The sequence below is a fragment of the Meles meles genome, chromosome 6 (assembly GCF_922984935.1).
Source record: "Meles meles chromosome 6, mMelMel3.1 paternal haplotype, whole genome shotgun sequence".
Taxonomy (NCBI): Eukaryota; Metazoa; Chordata; class Mammalia; order Carnivora; family Mustelidae; genus Meles; species Meles meles.
The window spans coordinates 49,160,321-49,183,095 of NC_060071.1; the positions used below are offsets into that span (position 1 = coordinate 49,160,321).

Sequence of the window (22,775 nt, forward strand, 5' to 3'; positions counted from 1 at the left end):
TCAAAGGCAGACAGGGAGGATCAGGGAGGATTGGGGTCAAGGAGTCACTTTAGGGACACACACTGGAGTGGCTATTCCATTCACAGCCATTTTTATCCCATGGGCATGAGATTTGAGCCATCCATGGTACCTCACTATCTGGCGATAATAACTGACCCAAAACATGGGTACATGATCCAGGCCAGGACAAACAGAGTCCTTTCCCAGGAATTGCCAAACTGAATCAGAGGAAAGGGACTCCTTTCCTTGCAGCTGTAAAGATGTGAGCCTGGATTTCCTGCAGCCTGGTCTGTTCCTTGAGATGGCTAGCCTGTGGGAATGAGCCTGATATCCAGCGAGAAGCAGGGAGAGAGCAGGAGAGAGAAAGAGCTAAGGCTCTTTGGGCTCTTGGTTCCAGCTATCCCAAAGGTCAGCTCCACCCTGCTCTTCCCAGTTATACGAGCCAATAAATTCCTTTTGAATTCCTTTCATATTTAAGAGAATTAGTGTTGAGTTCCTCTCTCATGAAAATGATCAGCTGCTTTTCTCCTCCAAACGCACTCTGGATCAGACCACTTCTGATCATCTCCACAGCCACAATCCCGACCCAAATTTCTACTGTCTCATGCCTGGATGGATGCCAAGTCTCCCAGCTTCTCTCTTGCTCTTTTACAATCCATTCTCCACACCAGCAAGCCAAGCAATCTTAAATAAATGTCAGTCAGACCACGTCACTTCCTGCCTGGTGATTTCTCGTTACATCCCAGATCATCCTGTTTTATAACGCCCTGCACGATCTGCTTCTGTCCATCCTCCAACTTTATCTCCTGTCACTTCCCCTCCTCACTTTTTTTTTTAAGATTTTATTCATTTATTTGTCAGAGACAGAGAGAGTGTGCATACACAAGCAGGGGGAGTGGGAAAGGGAAAAGCAGGCTCCTCACTGAGGAAGGAGCCTGATGCAGAACTCAATCCCAGGACCATGGGATCCTGACCTGAGCGGAAGGCAGATGCTAACCAACTGAGCCATGCAGATGCCCCAGAAGTAACACTTATTGAGTGAATGAATTTCAAGACAGTGAGGGGCTGATTTCCATGCAGGACCTAGTTTCCTTGTGAGGTCTCCTTTCCTCTGCACTATCCTCTGCACTATCCTCTGCACTATGCTGTCATCCACACTGTTAATTAGTATTAACTCAAGGAGGAACTTGGACCTCTCACTTGATCTCACTCAACCTGTTGGCTTATTTGTGAAATGGGAACTCTTTGCTGACCCAACTCCAAAGGTTGCTGGAAATGTAAGGAGCCAGGAGGAAGAAAAGCCCAATAATAATCAGAATCGAATGAGTCTGGCCTTACTCTGCTTCCCCACCAATTCCTCCCCATCCCTACATGATCCTATTCAACCTAGCCTAGCCCTTGAAAGGTCTTATTTTATAGCTCCTTATAGAGAATTTACACAAGGCCATGACCTTCACTGTGAGAAAGCACAGGCTATAAAAGGCAAAGCTTGGCTCTCTGCACTGTGGTTAAATATTGATAAGAACAGGAAACAGAGACCTGGGGTGGGCATACTACATACCCCCAGCCACAGCAGAACCCCCCGACCAAGGGTCCTCCCAGCCCATTTCCTGAACTGGAAAGAGAGTGTGTGAGTGTGTGTGTGTGTGTGTGTGTGTGTGTGTGTGTGTATTTTTTTTACTCAAGGCCAACATATAAGAAGAAAAGCATGGAGCTCCTGGTTCTTCTGGATCATGAAAGAAGGAAAGCACAAAGCTCCTGGTTCCTTCAGATCTTGAAGTCAGGTGGAGCCAGTTTGCCACCCAGAGCTGCTCACTCAAAAGGTCATTCACCCTGGAGTGAAGGAGGAGGCTCCAGGCCGGGGCGTGTGCTAAGGGCAGAGCTCTCAGAAGGGCCCCTCGGCCACAGGCTCTGCAGCCCTGCCCCCGTACGTGAGAGCTCTGTGGAGCGCTCAGGTGCAGAGACCATCTGGTGCTCCTGTGAGAGAAGGACCTAGAAACCAGTGCTTGCTCCCAGCAGCAGATCAAGGCGGGACCCAGAAGCGGGATCCAGGGTGAGTGTCTTCCACCTCCCATGGGGATGGGTGGCTCAGGGTCTTTGACAGGAATGGCAGTCCAGCAGTAGATGGTTAAGGCTTGTGTAAAACACAGGAATCTCCCATAGGGGCCAAAGGAGACATGACGACTCAGTCAGTGCATTGTGATATCTTGGGTCGGACCCTGGAATAGGAAAAGGACATGAATGGAAGAATGAAAGCCAAATAAATCTTGAATTTGGGTTAATAATTTTTTAGAAGCAGGTATAACAATACGATGCTCACTCTAGAAGGAACCTGGATCAGGGCTCTGAAGGAAACGTGTCCTCTTCCTGTGGCATCTAACACAACCAGGGAGGGCTGACTCTCAGTTCGAGACTTGGAATCAAGTTGTCATTTGGGTTTTTTGTTGGTATATGTTTATTATAACAATATTATACAATTTAAAACAAAATTTTTTTAAAGATTTTATTTATTTATTTGATAGAGAGAGATCACAAGTAGATAGAGAGGCAGGCAGAGAGAGAGAGAGAGAGAGAGAGAGGGAAGCAGGCTCCCTGCCGAGCAGAGAGCCCGATGCGGGACTCGATCCCAGGACCCTGAGATCATGACCTGAGCCGAAGGCAGCGGCTTAACCCACTGAGCCACCCAGGCACCCCAAAAACAAATTTTTTTTTTAACCACCAATAAACAGGGATTTATTTGGAAATTTCCAAATCTGCCAGAAGGGGCTCTTGCCAAGCCCTGGGGTCCACCCTCCTACCGAGCTCCAAAGGGCAACAATGGTAACTCCCCGCCGCCTCCCCCCTCACACCTGTCTGCCCTCCATCGAGCACACGTGCCCATATCTCTGGCCATGCCAGAGAACTGGAGTCCCCTCCGAGGAGGCTCTACCCCCATGGGCTCAAGAGCTGGGGAGGCAGCCCTGTGGCATCGAGGAGATGATGGCGGCCAGAGCCACTTCGCATGGATTGAAGAAAGAACATATGGAAGGAGGCACCGAACAGGGTGAAAATTCCAACTTGCCCCTGTACCAAAAAAGTGGCTCCCGCATAGAAAAACTTGCTTCCCACAGAGTGCAGACACCCAAAGGAAAGGAAAAAACCAGCAGCAAGGCTGGGCTGTAGGCATGGCAAAGAACTTTGGTTTAGGAAGTCTAGGAAGAACATGAGTTGTGCTCCTCTTCCTCACCTAGTGCCCCAGAGCCAGCTGAGACACAGTCCCCAAGGGGGTCTGCAAACAAAGGAGCCAGCAGGCCTGGGTCTGAAATGTTTCCATGACAATGTCAAAGTACAGCCTCCAGCAAAACTGCTTGGGCCTGCCTGCCTGCAGGGGAGGCATCTCTGGTGAAGCCACTTAAAGCCAAAGGATAAAGTAAGTATAAGGCTTTAGGGACCGAGCAACAAGGAATCCTATCACTGCATTTATGAAACTATAGCTGGGGAGCAGAGGGTGACAGGAGACATCCCTCACCCCTTCCTATGCCTATGTGTCCATGACCCCAGGTTCCCCTGTGGACATCAGCCCACATGCAAATGTGTACTCTTCTCTGATTAGTTTTAATTCCACTGTCTTGCTCACTGTAGCTTTACAGGAAGTTTGAAGTTGGGTAGCATCAGTCCTCCGACTCTGCTCCCCTCTTTCAATATTCTGTGTGTGTGTGTGTTACACACACACACACACACGTATGTACATACATACTTTCTCAGGAGCAGAACTGCTGTGTTGTGGGGTGTGTTTACTTACTTTGGCTGATTTGCTCTCAGGATGGCTGCCTGTCTATACTCCCTCTGTTAGCGTCTGAGGCTATAGCCCAGAGCCCCACCAACATGCAGAATTATCTACCTTCCAAACCAAGTCCATTGAATAGATGCTAAGTCCTATTTCATTTTTTTTTTAAATTTTATTTTATTTATTTATTTGACAGAGATCACAAGTAGGCAGAGGGAGGCAGAGAGAGAGGAAGGGAAGCAGGCTCCCTGCTGAGCAGAGAGACTGATGCGGGGCTCGATTCCAGGACCCTGGGATCATGACCTGAGCTGAAGGCAGAGCCTTTATCCCACTGAGCCACCCAGGCTCCCCTCATTTTTCTTTTAATTTTATTCTTCTGATTACCAGAGATTGATCGTTTCTTCATATGCTTACTAGCCTTTGGGGTTTCCTATTTTGTAAATTGCCATTTACATCCTTTATCTTTTATTAGGGTTCCTGTCTTTTTCTTGTTAATTTGCAAGAATTCTTTGTATATTCTAGATAACAGTCTTTTCTTGAGTTTGAGCATTGTAAGTATCTTACCCCTACTGGAAATGTGTAGGGATAGTATTGATAGTATTATTTATTGAACAGAAATCTTATTTTCCCTATTATTTCCTTTTTTGTTCTTCAGAGGACCTAGTCATCTGCCTAGACAAATTAACGGGAGGCAGAGCCAGAGCAAGGGCCAGCTCCTTGACTCTTAGCCCAAGGCTCACTCCGCATGGTCTGTTGTCCTCAAGCCGGGAGCCCAGAGCAGCTGGAGAATCAGCTGTCACAGCCTGGGCCTAGCCTGGGCACAGACCTGGGCTGTATCACACAGTAGCCCCATGAGCCTACTGGGCCCTTGAAATGTGGCTAGTCAGAACTGAGATATGCAATAGGTGTAAAATTTACACCCAGTTTCAAAGTATGAAAGAGGTAAAATATCTCAACCATTTTTATTTTTTCAAGATTTTATTTATTTACTTGAGAGAAAAGGCACACAAGTGAGAAAGCACAAGCAGGAGGAAAAACAGAGGGAGAAGCAGACTCCCTGCTGATCAGGGAGCCTAACGTGGGGCTCAATCCCAGGACCCTGAGATCATGACTCCAGCCGAAGGCAGCTGCCCACCCAACTGAGTCACCCAGGTGCCCCTCAACCATTTTTATACTCACTACATTGACATGAGACTACTTGGGATATGTTGGATTGAAGAAAATACGTTGTCGAAGTCAATAGCACCTACTTCACTCATTTGAATTTGGGCAGTGGGAATTTTTAGGTTAAGTAGTAATAGTGCAGGCAGTACAAGAAGATGTCCAGATGTGTGGCTGTTTGGGACCGACGGAGGTTTGCGAAATAGCTCTGAACCTGCTTTGTAGGAATGGGAACAGGCTCAAATTAAGGAGGGGATTTATCCCAGGAGCATGAGTTCAGGTTCTTACGTGGTGCCTGGCTCTCAGTGGCAAGTGCTGGCCATGACCTCTGTCTGGCATCTTCCTATTCTCAGCTCCAGGTCATAGGTGTGCCCGTGTTCAGGAGAGAGACTGACAGGCCCGCCCCTGATGGGGACATGGGGGCCTGTTACTGGCTGACACACAAAAATCAATGGTGAGAGGTGGGACGATTTGCTCAGGAACCAGGGTGACGGAGCACATAGGGCTGCGGAAGCTGGGTGAGGGTGCTGGACAGGGAAAAGTAGAAAATGTCCCCTTCAAGGGTCCCTTAGCCTGTCAGCGACTCAATCCTCAAGCCCAGGTCAACGCTTTTCTCCACGTGTAATAAGTCTTCCTAAAGACTTGAGTGACTCCTGCTTCGACGTTTTCTACCTCTCCAGACTCCACCTGCCCTGAGCGTGGTCCAGCAACTGTGCGCCAGAGGACAGCTGGGTTTGGGCGGTCACAGAGGTCAAACTGGGGTGGGCTATCTGGTCATGCTCTCTGCTTTGTTTCCAGTGATCTTCAGAGCTTTGCTCAGAGTCCGGAAATTAGGGGGCCAGGAGGGCAGCCGGGGACCCCAGAGACCTAAGGATTTTGTTGTCAGAAACGGATCCCAACCAGGAGCAGGGGGGCATGGACCACAGAGAGGGGGTCATCCAAGCCCCAGCCGGTACCACGGTGCCTCAGGAACTGCTAGAAGAAATGCTCTGGTTCTTCCGGGTAGAAGACGGTAGGTGATGCGGGATCAGGGGTGGGGCCTGGCTGAACCCGCTCCCCCCCCCCCCCCCCGGCCCCCGACACAGCTGCTTCCTCCAGTGCAGGCTGCACATTTCCCCCCAAGGTGGGAACTGAGGCCAAGGGGTCTTAATTCCCACAGGGATCTGGCCTAACCGCTCTCTCTTCTTCTCAGAGCGTGGTCATTCATTTTCATCATTTATCGGATCATTCACAAGTATTTAATAAGTTCCTTCTGTGGGCACTGTTCTCAGCAGTGGGGTTATTCTGCCCTCTGTGGAGCACACATTCCAGTGAGAGAGAAAATAAACAAGACAAACGACTAAAATGCATAGCATGTGGGTGATGAGCAACACGGAGAAAAATTAAGCACAGAAAGGGAACAGAAGGGTAGGTACCACGGTCAAGGAAGACCTCACTAAGAAGCTGACATTTGAATAAGGGCTTGCAGATGAGCCCGGCAGATTATGTGGGGGAAGAGCAATCCTGGTAAGGGGAACAGCCAATGCAAGAGCCCTGGGGCTGGATCCTGCCTCATTTTGGTATGGTGTCGACACGTCTCATTATCCAAATTCAGATTAGCCACTTTCTGTGTTCTCTGTTGCCAGCTGTGGGACATGGTTTCACTCCCACCCCTTCCTTGCCCCCTCTCATTAGATTAGGGCTTCTGCAGAGCAGAAATTGTCCCTCCCTCTCCCCCTCCCCCACACTGGATTTCCCACAGGGCAGGGGCTAATCTTCATTAGTCTCTAAGGCACCTGGCTCACCGAAGGGGATGACTGATGCCATAAGCTGAGTCTGAGCCCAAGCCCCAAATGTTAGTGGGCCTGAGGGGCACGCAGACTCTCCTCAAGGCTCCGTCCGTGTGTCCTTCCCCAGCCTCTCCTTGGAATTACTCCATCTTTGCACTGGTGGGCGTGGTGGGCGTGATAAGTTTCATCCTCCTGGGAAGGAGCATCCAGGCAAGGAGGTGAGGAGCTGGTCTGGGGGTGGTCTCTGGGGGGTGGGGGGATCTGCCCTCCCAGGGGAAATCTAGGGAGCGGTCATCTAGGGGTCTTGGCTAGCCACCCTTTGGGATAGTAAAATGCAGCCTTATAGAATCTACAGTTTGGTGGGGAAACTAGTTCAGAGTGACGGCTGTTCAGCGTGGGCCATAGTGTGTGGGAGCACAGTGGTGGGATCTGGGGCCTTCAGGGCAAAGAGAGGGAGAGTGGGCTGAGGAGGCCTTCTTCTTTTTTTTTTTTTTTTAAAGATTTTATTTATTTATTTGACAGAGAGAAATCACAAGAGAGGCAGGCAGAGAGAGAGGAAGGGAAGCAGGCTCTCCGCTGAGCAGAGAGCCCGATGTGGGACCCGATCCCAGGACCCTGAGATCATGACCTGAGCTGAAGGCAGCGGCTTAACCCACTGAGCCACCCAGGTGCCCCTGAGGAGGCCTTCTAGACTGAGGGACAGAAGGCACCAAGCTTGAGGTGCTGGAGGAGGAGGGCCAGCCCATATGGCTGCAGAATGTGATGTGGGGAGGGAGGGCAAGAGGAGGGAAGGACCCAGAATGTATGGGTCCTACGTGCCATTGCAAGGAATTTGGGTTCTAGCTCATGAACACTGGGGAGCCAGAGACTGGCTTTGCACAGGGACATGAAAGGTCTATTTTGGCAAGATTAGTATAGATATAGGATATAAAAGGAACCAAAGAGGTGTAGCTTCTCAAAAGGTGATCTTGCCTTTCTTACCTTCTGGTAAGAAAGGCCTCCGCAAGCATCGGCCTCAGCAAGGTCAACTCAGGGACATCAGCCTCAGGAAGCATCGGCCTCAGCAAGGTCAACTCAGGGACAAAGTGGCTGTCCATGGGAGCAGCAGACTTTGAGCTGCTCCCCCGGTGGCCTGAGCAGGTCCTCTGGGCAGTTAGCCGTTACCACAGCTGGGTCCCTCCCCTATGGCCAGGAAGCCTAGAGGTATTTTGAGTAAAAGCACCTTCAGAGGGATGACACTTGGGGGAGTTACTAGAAGAAAGGCTGGGTCTTCAATGTCAGGTTAAGGACACGGGCAGTGGGGAGCCACTAAAGGTGCTTGAGCTGAGGCGTAATGTGTGCGCACCAGGGTTTTAGAAACACAACTGGTGTGTGGGGCTGGTTTGGAAAAGCAAGCACCTAGAAGCAGGAAGATTGTCAGGAACTTCCTGAAGTATTTTGTCGGGGGTTGAGGTGGATAAAGGTGGGGATGGGATAAGAAGAACACGGAACCCAGAATCAGGAGACTTAAATCAGGTCCAAAGTATGTGCATCTTTGACCTCTCTGAACTCCATTCCACCTGTAAGGGGAGCAGGGCACGATAAGAGTTAAGCTCATGGCGGCAACGAGGATTTAGTGAGATGATGCACGGGCGAGAATAAGCCATTTCTCTGCTAAAAAGAACACCAAACTATCGTGGCTTTCTCCCCTATTAGTTCCCAGAACTGCCTACAGGATCTCCCCCTCCCCCAAATGGTAATCCACTTGGGAAACCTGGTCTTGCCCCCAACCCAGTACCCCCAGCACAAGGAACCCAGATTCAACAGTGTTTTCTCTCCTCCCAGAAATCAAAAGCTCCTGGGGAAAAACAAACCAGAAAATCAAACTCCAGAAGTCCAAGACGTGGCTGAGGTTGAAACCAGAGATGACAATAAGCTGAACACCCTAAGGGAGACTTTGCTTTCAGAAAATCACAATTTAGGCCAGGTGGAAACTGAGTTCGAGAAATTGACACAAGAGAGAGATGTGTCACTGTTTCTCCTTCCAGACCCACAAGAATCAGAGACCTAGTGAGATTTCAGAGCCCTGCCCCATGTCGTCAGCAGATAAGATGAATGAACTGCAATCAAACTAATATTCTGTTACGGGGGGGGGGACCCACTTTTTATTAAAATGCTTCTGGAAGTGGGCATTTGGAATTGCATAGTTTGTTTCAAACGGTGGTGTTCCAGCACAAGCGGCTTGGAGCGGGAGTGTGAAATCCATAGCCGGCCTGTGGGTCTGAAAACCTGGCTAGGACTCCTCTTGTGGTCTTGGGGAGTTCACAGCCTCCCTCTTACCTCAGCTTCTCCATCCACAGAATGGGGCTAAAGTCTGGGTTAGAGCTGTTGTTCTTAATCCAAGGTCCTAGAATTGCCAAGAGCAGGGTTCCGGGCTTGGAATCCCCTTTCCATCCTTTCCTCCTGGCAGAGCCCTCCCGCTTACCTGCTTATCTCCTGAGGGTCCAGGAGAGATTTCCTTGGGGCCAGGGGCCCCAAGGTAAATAGAGTTAGAAAACTATAGATCCTGTACTAAACAATGGGATCCCAAGCAATGGGATCCCAAGCGAGTATCCCGATCTGAGCCACAGTGCTGTTCTATCAGCTGTGGCGGTGACCCCAAATAATGTATGCAAAAAACCCCTGCTGTATGAACCCCAAATGCCCTAGCTTCTATCTTTCAAAAGTGGACTTTGAACATTCAGACCCCCTGTCGAAGGGTCCTGCTACTGGGTCCTGCTAGACCAGACTATAGATGCTGTACTGTGTTTCTACCTACAAGCCTGGGGCAGGCTGACAGTGCCAACCGGGGGTCTGATAACCCCAGTTGTAGGCTCCCGGGAGTCCTGGGTGCTGGTCACTAGACTGACTTTGTTCTGCAGCTCTGATCATTAGACTTCAGGAGCCTGGTCCTGAAGGTCTGTGGAGAGAGTCCTTCATTTAAGATGGGAAAATAAGAGGGCCCTGTCTCCGGGGAAAAACCCACTGGAAGCTCCCTACCCCAGAGCCCCCAGTCCTCACTGAAAGGCAAAGTATTGGAAATAGCCCTTCCTGGGAATTTTGGTTTCATAGCCTGTCGCATAGGATTATTTGAACTAGACTCTACTTGGGTAAACTGTGGGGTTTGTTGCCTGGGGCTTCTATGAAGTCAGAGGACCACAAGAGGGCCGGGGTCAAGCCACACCCCACCCCCAAGCTATAGCTACTTTGCCCTTCCTGTCCACCAGGTGGTGCTAGGATCTCAGGGCTGCTCCTCCTGCGGCCTGTTCTCAGGCCAACGCTTACGGACCATCCAGAGCGGCACACTAGGGGCCATATCTGGCTGCAGCTGGAGCAGGAAGGGTTGATGGCACCATGATGGACACTGCAATTTCCTTCCACTTCAGGCTGACCCCAGGTCTCTGGATTGTCTCAGGGGCTATTTCCCTTCGGGGTCAGGGAACACAGCGGTTACCATGGAAACCAAGGCCTGGAGCGAGGAAGAGCAGCATTCCTGCCTATCCCTCCAGGTCACACAGTAAACTGGGTGTCTGGGATATTACTTGGTGCTGGAAGAGGGGTCAGCTGTCCACCAGAGGGCAAGGACTATTCTTCCGACAGAGGGAGAGGCGGTGGTGAGAAGCCAGCCCCTATCATGCAGCCTTGCCCAGCTGCTGAGCCTGGGATCCTGACGGGTGCCCTCAGAAGATCTTGAAGCCCTTCAACAGGGTCAGGGTGGGCGCCTTGCGCTTGCTCTGGGCTCGGGATGACTTCACAGTGACCAGCTTGGCCTGGGCCACAGCAGGCATCTCCTTCAGACTGACGGTGGAAAGCGTGTTGAAGGTACAGCTGGCCAGCCCATGTCGGGCGGTGAGTGGGGCCTGGTGGGGCAGGGCCCTCTCCTCGGAGATGAAAAGGGGCCGGGCCAGGGAATGCTTCTCCAGCTCCCGCCGTGCCTCCCGCACTGCCTCGTGGAAGACATGCTGCACGTGCTCAAAGTCCAGACAGGCTGAGACCTCGAAAAACAGGCACCCGAACTTGCCTGCCAAGGCTGCGCCCTCTGCCTTGGTGACCTGCCTGGTGGGGGAAGCAGGGCGAGGCAGGGTCAGGAGCACACATTCAAGTCGGGCAGGCCCACACCTACACTGTCTCCCCACTCACGGGCTTGGGGACCTGCAGGCATCTCATCAGTACAATGTGATAATGACATTGGCTTCACATGGTTGCCAAAAGAATTAAGAAAGACCGTTTGTATTGTGTGCCCGGTGGAGTACCTGGCGCAGAGTCCGGGCTCAGTAAATGATGGCTGATGTCACTGAAGCCAGAATTCAGAACCAAAGCGTGGGCAAGGGAGCAGCTTACTGGCTAAACCCTGCTTGTGGCTGGAAGAAGATGGTCATTCCCAGCCCTGCCTCCCTCTAGGCCAGCATGGGTCCTCGGTCAGGAAATAAGCCACCCTCCACCCTGGCCTGTGGGATCAGCTCCAGAGAAAGGCAGGGATCTGGACAGAAAGGTGTGAGACCCCAGAGGAGGGAGGGTGAGGTGCCTCAGGATGCCTGTGGTTGGCAGAGCTCTCAGGACTCATGCAGAAAGTGTTGTTGCTTGTCCAGGGGAGGGGCAGAGGAGAGCAAGGGTGACATTTCATGGGAAAGAGGGAAAGAAGGGAAGAGGGAACAACACCTACTGTCAGCTTTGTCCTATACCGTCTTTCCTGACGGGATCGACTATTTATTTAACTGGGGAGGTCCTAGAAGTTTCTGGACTGAAAGCCATGGGGATCAAGGTGAGAGGAAGAAGACTGGCTCTTGGGTCACTCAGATGTCCAGAAGAAAGAAGGGATGATGGTACCCGAGGCCTTGCGGCCAAGGTTCCATTGGCTGAATCTCGGCGACCACCCTGCCCTGCTGATTGCCCTGCCGGCCATTCCTGCAGACAGTGGCACAGCCCCTGAGACTGGTAGGTATTGATGGGAAGAGGTTTTTGGCCCAAGGCTAATTTGGCAAGAAAAGGGGGCTGGGAGTGGGCTAGCTTCCCCAGGGGAGTATCAGACTGGAGAGTGACTGGGCCAAAAAGGGCCAGGGGCAGAGCATCTGGACTCCCTGCCCAGGGCTGGCGTCTTGTCTGTAAGCTCACTGCTTCCTGAGGAACCCCTTTTGAAGGAATACTTCACGTTCTTTGCTTTTATGATGAGCTTGAGTCTAAGAATTTCTCACTGTGGGGACGTGAGTCCTAAGTTTCCAGAAGCTAGCACCCCGTGTGCGCATACATGTCTGTGAATGGGAGACACGGGCACATCACATGATCCTCTCTTGTTGTGCAGCAGCCTGCTGACGATTTATCGGCGGCTTGGGAACCACTGCTCTAACCCACGAGTTAGCAGGTGGCTGCAAGGCAATCATGACAGCATGGCAATCTCAGCTACAAGACTGACCGCATCAAATCCTGACCCACCACCAGCCTGGGTCGAAGAAGGAAATGAGGGAAAACCACGACTCTCCTTAGGGAATGAAGCTGCTCTGTCTGAGCCCCATAGTCACTGTTATTTGCTCCCCAACCATTTTTGGACAATCCCTGTGGTTTCAAAGACTGGGATCAAAACAGCAGTCTAGTGTCCCCCTTCATACTGAAGACAGATTTACTACCATCTAGTCTTCTGACCCCTCTTCCAGGCATCATGGGTTCTAGGATTCCTCAAAAACCACCTTTTGGCTTTAAGATGACACAACTTCCTTCATTCCCTGAGATGGAATTTGTCTTGGTCTGAGGGCTTGATGGCTTTTGAAGCCTCCTATAGAGGCCTCTTGTCATGGGATTGCACGTCCCTTTCCCACTGCCCATCTGATTTGTTCTGCACCAAAGATCCCCTCCTGCCTTATCCCAGTCAGTGGGCCTTTAGGGTCCAGGGAAGCAGGAGTGACTGGCAGGGAGGGGCAGACGGAAGATGGGTGGAAGGCGCCAGACTCTGAAGGTGGACAGGTCACAAAGGACAAATGTCAGTGTTAGAGAAGGGCACAGGGATTAGTCATCAGGTGGAAGCGTCATGCTTTCAGGGCCCAGGCAAGCAACTGGAATGTATGGAGAGAGTGGAGGAAAGCCACGGGGAGTGGTAAGGCCTACGGTCAGCTGGGAAGAGCGTGCCCCTCCTCAAAGCATTCCAGTTCCAGGTCTTTTAAAACACTGCTCGCCAAGCAAAATGCTGCGGTGTTTGCTGGTAATCTGTCCTCTGGCCCAATCTGTGACCTCCGGTTCAAGTCCAGTCCATTCAAAGAAAAGCTGCCCTCAGCACCGCCAATGGTGGGAGTGAGCCTGGGGCCACACTTGGGTGAGGCGAGAGCTGGTTGGACCAGAACTGACTCTAGGAGCCAATCACGGCCTTTCTTTTCAGAACTGGAACCAGGCACCGAGTAATAACCAGCCAGCTATGGGGAATGAGGATGGAAGATCATATAGACAGGCAAGAAAGGGTGAGGCCAAGAGAGACCACAAAGCCCCATGAGGACGGAAGGAGTGGCTTTTCTTTTGACTTTGAGGGTGCAACCCCCTGTGTGAGCCAGAAGCTCTTTCTTCCTGCCCTGGCCTGTCTAGAAGGCCACGCACACTGTACACTTTAACCTAAAGTTGTGGGGATAACTTTCCTTAGCAGCCCAACACCCCTGACGACGACACACAGCCTTTCCAAATGAGGACAGTGAGCCCCAGAGTTGAGGACACACGGTCCTTGCTCACCTATACTGGGCCATGTCCAGCTTGTTGCCCAGCAGCAGGGCTGGGGAGCTGCGTTGTGTCTCCTTGGCGTGCAGAGCAAGCAGCTCCAGGTAGCTGCTGCTGTCCTCGAAACTCCGGCGGCTGTCCATGCTGTACACCACCAGGAAGGCATGGGCCCAGTTCAGGTAGCGCTCACAGTTTCTGGGGGTGTCCTGGGGCAAAGGAGGAAAGCCTCGCTGGGGATGAAGGCCTTCACCTGAGATCCTCCATCGCACCGCCCCATTCCCTCCACCTTTGTATATTGTTCCCCAGCCAAGCCCTTTTCAAAGGGGTGCTTGAGTGTGGATTTGGCTTGGTGTGAAAGGAGGCATTGTCTCGGGAGCCTCACTCCCACCACCCAGCCAGAGGCTCGGGGACCTTGGCTTCTGGGGCACAGAGCCAAGACTCTGGCATGGCTGCTGCAGAGACCCAGCTGTCCCTGGGCACTGCTGGTTTGGGGTCAGGTTGATGGTGACCCTGGGCCTCTGGGAATAACTGGTATCCAGCCCTGGCAAGGGGTGGTGAGAACATAGAGGGAATGTGTGTACTGAGGGGGCCTGGGCCGAGGGGGCCACGGTGTAAACACGCGTGCCCTACCTCCAGGTGTGCACGAGCATCCAGTCCTCGAGCACAGGATCTCAAAGCTGATGCCAGCACCCACAGGTCTCCCCAACCCCATTTCATCTCTTCTCACTCGGCAAATGAAAAGATTCAGGCCCGGAAAGGTCAGTGCTTCATTCAGGGTCACATAGCAAACTAGAGCTTAAGTTTACGAATTCCCATCCGAGGCTTCCACTCTGGGAGAAGCCCGCACTGACTCTCAGCTTTCCATACCCTGGAGAGTAACATACCCTGTTACCCACAGGGGTAATTTACCGGGTCTGCAGTATCCATGACCCTCAGGTGGACAGGCTGGTGGTCTACTGTCTCCTCGGAGCTGTAGGTGTCCTCTGCAACAGACAGCGAGCCAGGTCACGGGCAGGCCAGGCCACTCAGTCACAGACTGGGTCTGAGTCCCAGCCACCCTGTGCTAGACCCTGGGGGATCTCTTCCGGGGCTGGCTGAGTTAGGACAAACTGGAAAGGCCTTGGCTCTCACCCAAATGGAGGACACAGACAGAACCACCCAGCCGGGAGATGCTGCTCTACCTGTCAGGGCTCAGAGCATGAGAGGTCAGTCATAGAGCACGCCACAGGGGATAGCACTGTGTTTGGGTCCACCCACCAAGCCTACAGGACGGAGTGCGTGGCCCACGGGCTTGGTTAGCAGCAGAGCCCTCTGCAGTTGCACTGCCTCCCCACCCTCTCCCTCTGACCATGGCCCGCAGGAAGCCCCCAGTGGGAGAAAGGACGGGAAAGAAAAGCATACGACATACGGTGGTGGGTGTGTGGGTGTGTGTGTGTGTGTGTGTGTGTGTGTCCGTGCGTGACTCTATTCAGAAGTCCTTGAGAAGGTTTACAAATAATCCTTACCAAGTAATAGCAGAAGACTCTAGTGCAGTCGAATATTTTATGTTGGACATGTGGAGTCACACCCAAGCTCAGCTATCTTTTTGCTATGTGACTTGGCCAAGTCATGGCAGTTCTTTGAGAATCTGTTTCCTCACTTTACAGTGGGGTAACATGGGGCGCCTGGGTGGCTCAGTTGGTCGAGCATCTGACTCTTGATTTCGGCTCAGGTCATGATCTCAGGGTCCTAGGATCAAGCCCCACTTCGGGCTCCCTGCTCAGTGTGGAGTATACTTGTCCCTCTCCGTCTGCTCCTCCCCCCAGCTTTCTCTTTCAAATAAATAAAATCTCTTAAAAAAAAAAAAGAAAGAGTAAGGGCGCTTGGGTGGCTCAGTGGGTTGAGCCTCTGCCTTCGGCTCAGGTCGTGATCCTGGAGTCCTGGGATCGAGCCCCGCATCGGGCTCTCTGCTCCGTGGGGAGCCTGCTTCCTCCTCTCTCTCGCTGCCTGCCTCTCTGCCTACTTGTGATCTTTCTCTCTGTCAAACAAATAAATAAAATCTTTAAAAAAAAAAAAAGAGTTCTCTGTCAAATAAATAAATAAAATACTAAAAAAAAAAAAGAGTAAAACGGGGGTAACATGATAACACTGCCTAAAAGTTTTCCGGAGTTTACTCTGTGCCAGGCACTGTGCCAGTGCTTGTCCACGCACCCTCACGGGGCTGTGCGAGGACTGGATGGGCCCTTAGGCATGGGGCCTGGCACACCATAAATGCCTGGTCAAGGACAGTGGGAACTGTGGTGCTCCTGAGTTTACAGGGCAGGTTCACATTCCTAGGTGATTTTTTTTCTTTTTTTTTTTTAAATAATTTTAGACTAATGTGGAAATTGCAAAATAGTACAGAGAGTTCCTGTGTGCCTTTCCCTCTGCTCTCGGCAATGTTAACACCTTATATAACCATAGTGCAGTGATCGAAAGCAGGAAATTGACATTGGTACCATACTATGAACTAAACCACTGACCTTATTTGGTTTTCACGAGTTTTTGCTTTTTTTTTTTTTGGTTCCCATGACCTCAAACCTGAGAAAGTGCAACTGGCCAGGCGTGCAAAGAGGACCTCATTGTCACATTGGCCATCATTCTCCCCATCTCTAACCTTCCTCTATGCCACTGGCCCATGTGTGTGAGTGCACTTTGCTGCCACCTTTCCCTGGATGCCCCTGTGCCCCCAAGTGACCCCAAAGAAGACCTCTATGGGCAGAACTAGGGCCCTCTCTGCCTTCCTCCAACCCACCCGAACCCTGGCTGAGTTCACAGCCACTTGTCTCTGAGAACCCCTGGCAGTCAAGCCAGGCCTGGACACATGCCAGGTCCACTAGCAGCCAGCAGGAATCACAGACAGCTCCCATCCCCAGCCTGTTTGGGGACTTGGATAAATAGCTGCTCTTATTCAAAGATTAAAAAAAAAATCTAATGGAAAATATGCCCCAAACATTTAACTATATTTGGTGCAAGAAGAGCTGCTCCTAGATGCCTACATCTTGTTCAGATTTTTATTTTCCTGCCAAAGTTGCCTGGTGCCCCCCTTTTAGTTGTTCCCCATCCCCTCCCCACCCCAAAACAGGCACTGTGTCCTTCCCAGTCCAAGGAAAATTATTAGCCCTGTGTTGGTCTCCTGGGGTTCCTCACAGCAAATAGCCTTTCAAGGTTACTGTTAGCTCCACTGTAGAGAGAAGAAGCCCAGAGGAGGAGGGAACTTGCCCATGGCCACAAAGCACCCCATCAGTGGAAGGAATGTGAACTCAGGTCTTCGAGGCTGGGCTGCCTCCTTGTGGGGAACCCCTCACCCTCTGCTCAGGGGATCAGCTGATCCTCCTGCTCTATCTGGGCAGAGGACAGGGGAAGAGCAGAAGCTCCCAGTCCAGATGTGGCACACGCAGAAGTGAGCAGGGGGAAGCCTCGGAGATCATCTTATCCAGCTTCCTCCTCCTTGGCAAGTGAGGTGACTGGAGGTGGAGGGTCCTTTCCAAGTTACAGTAACTTGTCCTCTCATTACCAAGTCCTGCTCTCCAGAGCATTCTGGGATCCACATGGGCTTCACAACTCGTCCTTCTAAATAATATTCTGAGGACTTCCATGCTGAGAGAAGTTTCTTTTCCCAAACCTTTCCCCAATAATAATCTTTTAAAGGTACTAAAGGCGCTCTGGTCAGTGTGTGTAGGATGATGCCTCGGAAATGGTGCCCATATCCTTGCTGGAGCAGGATGAGGGCAAGAGAGGTGAGAAGCTGTCATTCTGCCCTGGGTAAACCAGGCAAGGTGCCCTAGCTTCTCTGTGAGAGGAAGCTCTCCTGGGGACCCCTGCCTCTTCCTGGAGCACTCAGCACAGGCATAGTCTTTCCATAGACACTGATTCTCTCAGCTCCGACCAGCTCTCCCAGCCACGACCCTGACTCAGATGCAGCACAGGCTATTGGCCCCATCTTCCAGATGGGGAAACTGAGGCTCCAAGAGCCCAGTACCACACACCTCTGATTCCAGGCCCTCTAGGGCATTATGCTACTCTTATGGGAAAGCTGCTGGAATGGGACCCATCTTCCTTTGTACCGAGGTTCTCCATAGGCAAATCCCTGAGCTCTCTCTGCCTCAATATCTTCACCTGTAAAATGGTGAAAATAGAACTCTTCTTTAAAGGCTAATCCTAAAACCAAAATCCAATCTCATGTTTAAGAGCATCTATGTTGTGCCTAGTACTGTACTCCATGCTAGAAATGAGAATAAATAATGCAGGTCTCCATGCTCAAGAAGCTCACTCTGGGTTCAAAGAAGACCTTAGAGAAGAGAAGGAGCTGTTTTACATGTCCCGGTGGCTAACCCTCCCCTTGGATGCTCAGACCTTTCTCCACAGAAAGAAAGGTCCTGGTCCTGGGGTCCCCATATTGCTGTGGCCAGCCATAGGACAGTGGCTAGAATATTCAGATGGTGGGGCAGAACTCCTAAGGCATGGCACAGGCCTCCCAGAATGCTGAAGAAGAGGGTCTCGTCATCTCTCCAGCTGACAGGCTCTCAGGCCAGGGCGACTGACCGCTGTGGAGCTGCTCCCCACCCCTCTCACCCCCCGGACAGTGTGACCACACATTCTGTTCTCAGGTCAGAACTCCAAAATTACTCAATCAGGAAACCCAAACCACCACTGTACTAGGCTCTTCTGGAGGAACCCTGAAAGAGGATAAGGAATGGGGGTAGGGAGGAAGACACTTAGAGGCAGGCTGCCAGAGGAAATACAGGATGACCAGTTAAATCTGAATTTCAGAGAAACAGCTAATATTTTTTAGTATAAGTATTCTCCATATGAGCTAGGTAGAATATGTGTTTTGAGGAACCATCCTTGGAAATCTCCATTTTCCCCTTCCCAGACACCCCTGCTTGTATGCCTTTCCTTTCCACCTCCTCCCTATCTTCACTTCCCCCACTCCATCTGATTTCATGTCATGGCCTCTCTCAACACCTCCCCTGGCTGGCACACAATTACACCCTGTGTCCCACTCCCATGCTAATCAAATGGGGTCCCCTCAGACCTGTCATGTGACCCTGGCCCGGAAGCCTCAGCTCCTTGGGCCTAATTCTTTCTCTGTAGCACCAAGGGGTTGGGTCAGAGTACAGGTGGTCAAACCAAGCTCTGAAAAACAAACTCCTAGGGGCTGTCAGTCAGTTGGCTGATCTGTGCTCTTGACTTAATCCAGAGATCTCCTATGCTTTCTCTGTTTGACATTCCAGGGTTCTATTCAAGATCACCTGGGAAGAAGGGCTTCTGCTACTTAGGGAAAAAATTCTAGAAACCAACAGACTCAATAGCCCTGAGGTCCCTTCCTCCTCCAACACTGGGATTCAATATTCCAGCCTGAACTGAGGGCACCAACAGGCTCAGGGGCTCTTTCCTCCAGATGTCACAGTGCCTTCCATCAGAGGCATGCTGCGGCCAGCGCTGTACTGCTGCGTTTCCAGTCTGTGCCCCATCGCCCTGCATTTCCTAAAAGGGCCCTCAGGGGTCCCACAAGTGCCTTATTTAATTCTTATGAATGGGAAAAACCATCCAAGACTGCAAACCCCCATTTTCAAAAGGTTAAGCATATCCAGACACACTATTTTTCTCAGGAACGGTTTGCAATAAACAAACGTTATAAATGTAAACTTTAAGGAAAAAGGAAGGAGGGGTGCCTGGGTGGCTCAGTTCGTTGGGCCTCTGGCTCTTGATTTCGGCTCAGGTATGATCTCAGGGTCCTGAGATTGAGCCCCACAGGCTTCATGCTCAGCGGAGAGTCTGTTTCTCCCTCTACCTTTCCCCCTGCTTGTTCGTTTTCTCTCTCTCTCTCTCTCTCTCTCTCAAATAAATAAAAATCTTAAAAAAGAATAAAAGAGAGAGAGAGGGAGGAAAAATGGACATGCATTGAGTGTTTACTGTGGATCAGATACTAGGATAAATCTTTTACACGTGTTCTGTCTTTAATCCTCACAGTAATTTTCTGAGACAGCTACCTTTATACCCATTTTACAGATGAAGAACAGAAGCTCAGAGAGATTAGGTTACTGCTTCAAGGTTGCACAGCCACTAAGTGGCAGAGCTAGGGTTTAAACTTGGCTCTGACTGACAATAGAGCATCCTTTCTTCCAACAGACCATGATATGTCTATAAAACTAGACAAGTTTTCTTGTGTGGTTCAAAAATGGGTCAGAAGCCAGTAACACTACAGAATTGATCAAGTGTTTTGCCCAGCTTTTCTGAAAAAGTACATAAGTGACCATTTTAAAGAATAATAATAGTTACAGACGTTCTGCTATTTTTTTTTTTAAGTGTTATCATTCCTCATATTTTAGGGCAAATCAGTCTCTCTCAGTTCTCTTAATTAAGCCAGTTGTCTGGGGTGGGCTGTGGAAGGATGTCTTTCTGGCACTTAAACCATGTTGTCCCATGGGCTGAGTCATCCTGGTGGCTCCTCCCCTCTGCCCCCAGATGATAGATCCTGGTCAGGCCTGGGCCCACCACAGTGTAGTCATGTGTGTTGCAGGGATCCAAGTGGGACAACAGTAAGAGGAATGCGAAGGAGTGGTTTCTTACCCAAGTTGGGGTCATATTCGCTGATAAACCGCCTGGTCAGAAACTTCACAGTCAGAGCTGCAGGAAGCAGAAAGAAGTTGGCTCAGTCTCCCCCCACCGTGTCTGGCTGCTAGCCCCTGGAGGTTGTCCCTCTCATTTAGGGAGGCCTTATCTAGCCTCTGTGACTCCTGGCTGACACTCAGCTCAGCTCTCTGGGGGACTGTGTCTAGCCGAGGCTAGTCCTCTAGCCGAGGACTTGGTTTGAGAAGCTCAGCAGAAACTAGAAATATGAGGAACCATGCCCCTCCAGTTGCATCCTGGCTTTTTTTTTTTTTTTTTTAATGGCAAGAAAAGTCACGAGAGGCAAGCCTAAGGGGTATTTATAAAGACTCAAACTGGGGACACCTGGGTGGCTCAGCAGGTTAATTAAGCATCTGCCATCAGCTCAGGTCATGATCCTGGGGTCCTGGGATCCAACCCTGAGTCGGGCTCATGGGGAGTTTGCATCTCCCTCTCCCTCTGCTCCTCCCCACTGCTCATGCTCGCTCTGTTCTCTCTCAAATAAATAAATAAAATCTTTTAAAAAAAGAAGAAGAGACTTAAACTGAGGGGTCCAGGACCCATGTTACCTTAGGGTCAGCCTGGTGGAACTCAAACTGAAGGGAGATATCTCCCACCCTGGTCAAGTCGTGAAGATTCTGGAACAGGGGGGCATCTATTCTGGTTCTGGCTATAAGCCAAAGAGTAAAAGCTGAGTTGATCAGTCTGTGATTCCCGAGAGGAGTACAAACACTCCAAAAAAGTCCCAAGTAAATACCCTCCAGTCCTTGGTCCCCTATGTCTCAAGTCTTGGCTCTGTCTTGCGCCTTATGAAGAATGTAAAACTTAAAATGAAGTTCTGCCCAGGTGGAATTGATTTATAGGACTCTGATTTTGTTCAGAATTTAGCCACATAAAGCTCAGGGTCAGCCAATTATTACGCTGGACTCTTAAAAAGTAATGTGATATTTTAAAGAAAATCCTTATAATTCTTTCCCAGGATTCCGAACAGTGTCATTTTGCAAACTACTACCCAGGGAATACATACTTTAAAATTTAAATTCCTTCATACATGTAGTCACTGGCTAAACGATACTAATAACAGAGCTACAGACACAGTTTGATTTTCAAAAGGAAGAGGGCAAATCTTTTCTGTAGGAAAACATGATTCAGAGTCCCCTCTCTGAGTCAGGGGGCTGGTTTCAGAAATGGAGAGTAGGATCCCAGGGAGTCTCAAAGAATACACTGGGGAAGGAAACTCATAGCTAACAGCCCACATTGGCCAGTCACTAATGGCTGTAACTGTAACACAGCCCCAGGAGGAGCCCCTCTGCCTTCCTACCTTCAGCTGCCTGGGACTGCGAGTGGCAGCGGGTCAGGGCTGAACCCTTTCTCTGGGTCTCTGCCTGTGGTGACACCCTCCCCCCTTCCCACCTGGGCTCAAGTGGTAACTGAAGATCTTGGTTCATCAAGAACAAGTCCCAGCCGCCTGGGACCACGGTCCAATGTGTTTCCAGAAAGTCAAGAAGGGTCTGACTTGAAACAAATACGTTTGATAAGAATGCACACTTTGTTCCATTCCAGGGGAATTGGAGTGAGCCCCCCCCCCCCCCCCGGAAAATCCCAGCAGCCAGTGACCTCTACCACCTTCTTTCATCTCCGGCCTAAACCGAGGAATAACAAGGCTGTGACTAAGCTCACAGGGGCCTGGGCTTCGGATTAGTGTCTAACAGGTCCCTTTGGTGCTAGTCCCCAGGGCTGATGGGGGCCCCAGGGAGAGGAGATGGAAGATGCAGAATGGCAAGGGAGAGATCAGCGGAGGACCAGGAGACACAGAGACAGGCAGAGGGGAGAGAGATACCTAGTGTCACAGGCAGAGAAGGAAAGCAGGCGAGGAACCGAACACAGGTGAGAGGTGGAAGAGCTGAGGACAAAGTAGAGAGAGCACCAGGCAACAAAGAAACTGAGGCAAAGAAGAAAATCACGCTGTCTGACCCAAACCCCCTGGGTGCAGGAAGCCCCCAAAGCCAGTGAGCGAGCCTGCCTGCAAGCAAGTCCACAACGTCCCCACCCAAACCCTTTCCTTTCGCCCCCCCCCCCCAACTCACCGGACTTGCCGGCCCCTCGACGTCCCAGAATGGCCAGATTGACCTCAAGGGGCGCGCTCTGTGGCCCGCTGCCCGCGCGCGGCTTCCCAAACACCGAGGACATGGTGAGGCTACTAAGAGGGACCCGGGTAGGCAGTAGAAGAGCCCCGAGCAGCGTGCCCGCCCGTCGGGGCCCCGCAGAACGAGTTGCGGGATCCCCTGGCGCTCGCGGGCTCGGCCCCGTCGATGTCCTCGCCCGGGTCCGGCGTCGAGCGCCAAGCGGGCTGCGTTCCCGCGGCCTGGCCCAGCCCGGCGGGGAGGAGGAGCCGGCGAAGGCCGGCGGGCGGGGCCGCCCGGAGAGCCGCAACACTCCTTGTAAGGGCTGCTGGAGCCCCCCGCGGGGCCTGCTCACCCCCGCTCCCCAGCCTGGGAGGGAGCTCCGGACCGGCCGCGCACCCCACAGCTGGCTCCGCCTCGAGGGCCGGGCACTGTCACCTCCCGGAGCGCCCCCGGACGCTGCAGGGAAGGACAAGGACCGGAGAGGTGGCCCTGGGTAGGGGGCTAGAGGGAAGGGATGTTTCCAGCCTTATCTGAGCCTCGTCTCAATCTCTTACCACCTGCAAGAAAATTCACTCCTTCCTTTGTTCTACAAAGCTGGCCCCGCCTCCTCCT

General features: G+C 51.4%; 2 protein-coding genes across 4 annotated transcripts; one reads left to right on the forward strand and one right to left on the reverse strand.

Annotated features, from left to right (window-relative positions):
• Positions 1 to 1,796: 1,796 nt before the first annotated feature.
• On the forward strand, positions 1,797 to 8,865 carry SLC51B (solute carrier family 51 subunit beta). Of its 2 annotated transcripts, XM_046009013.1 has the most exons (5): positions 1,797 to 2,053; positions 3,231 to 3,409; positions 5,726 to 5,939; positions 6,824 to 6,914; positions 8,521 to 8,865. In XM_046009013.1, exons 3-5 carry the CDS (start codon positions 5,843 to 5,845, stop codon positions 8,744 to 8,746), a joined length of 414 nt encoding a protein of 137 aa, XP_045864969.1. In that variant the 5' UTR covers positions 1,797 to 2,053; positions 3,231 to 3,409; positions 5,726 to 5,842; the 3' UTR covers positions 8,747 to 8,865. The 2 variants fall into 2 exon arrangements, with proteins under 2 accessions (XP_045864969.1, XP_045864968.1); XM_046009012.1 differs by lacking the exon at positions 3,231 to 3,409 and having other exon boundaries at positions 1,801 to 2,053.
• On the reverse strand, positions 7,713 to 22,555 carry RASL12 (RAS like family 12). 2 transcript variants are annotated; one of them, XM_046009011.1, is made up of 5 exons: positions 22,125 to 22,553; positions 19,999 to 20,055; positions 14,314 to 14,387; positions 13,420 to 13,610; positions 7,713 to 8,255 (listed from the first exon to the last, which is right to left on the reverse strand). In XM_046009011.1, the coding sequence occupies exons 1-5, from the start codon at positions 22,225 to 22,227 to the stop codon at positions 7,979 to 7,981; spliced, it is 702 nt and encodes a 233-aa protein (XP_045864967.1). In that variant the 5' UTR covers positions 22,228 to 22,553; the 3' UTR covers positions 7,713 to 7,978. The 2 variants fall into 2 exon arrangements, with proteins under 2 accessions (XP_045864967.1, XP_045864966.1); XM_046009010.1 differs by lacking the exon at positions 7,713 to 8,255 and adding an exon at positions 9,010 to 10,770 and having other exon boundaries at positions 22,125 to 22,555.
• Positions 22,556 to 22,775: the final 220 nt, after the last annotated feature.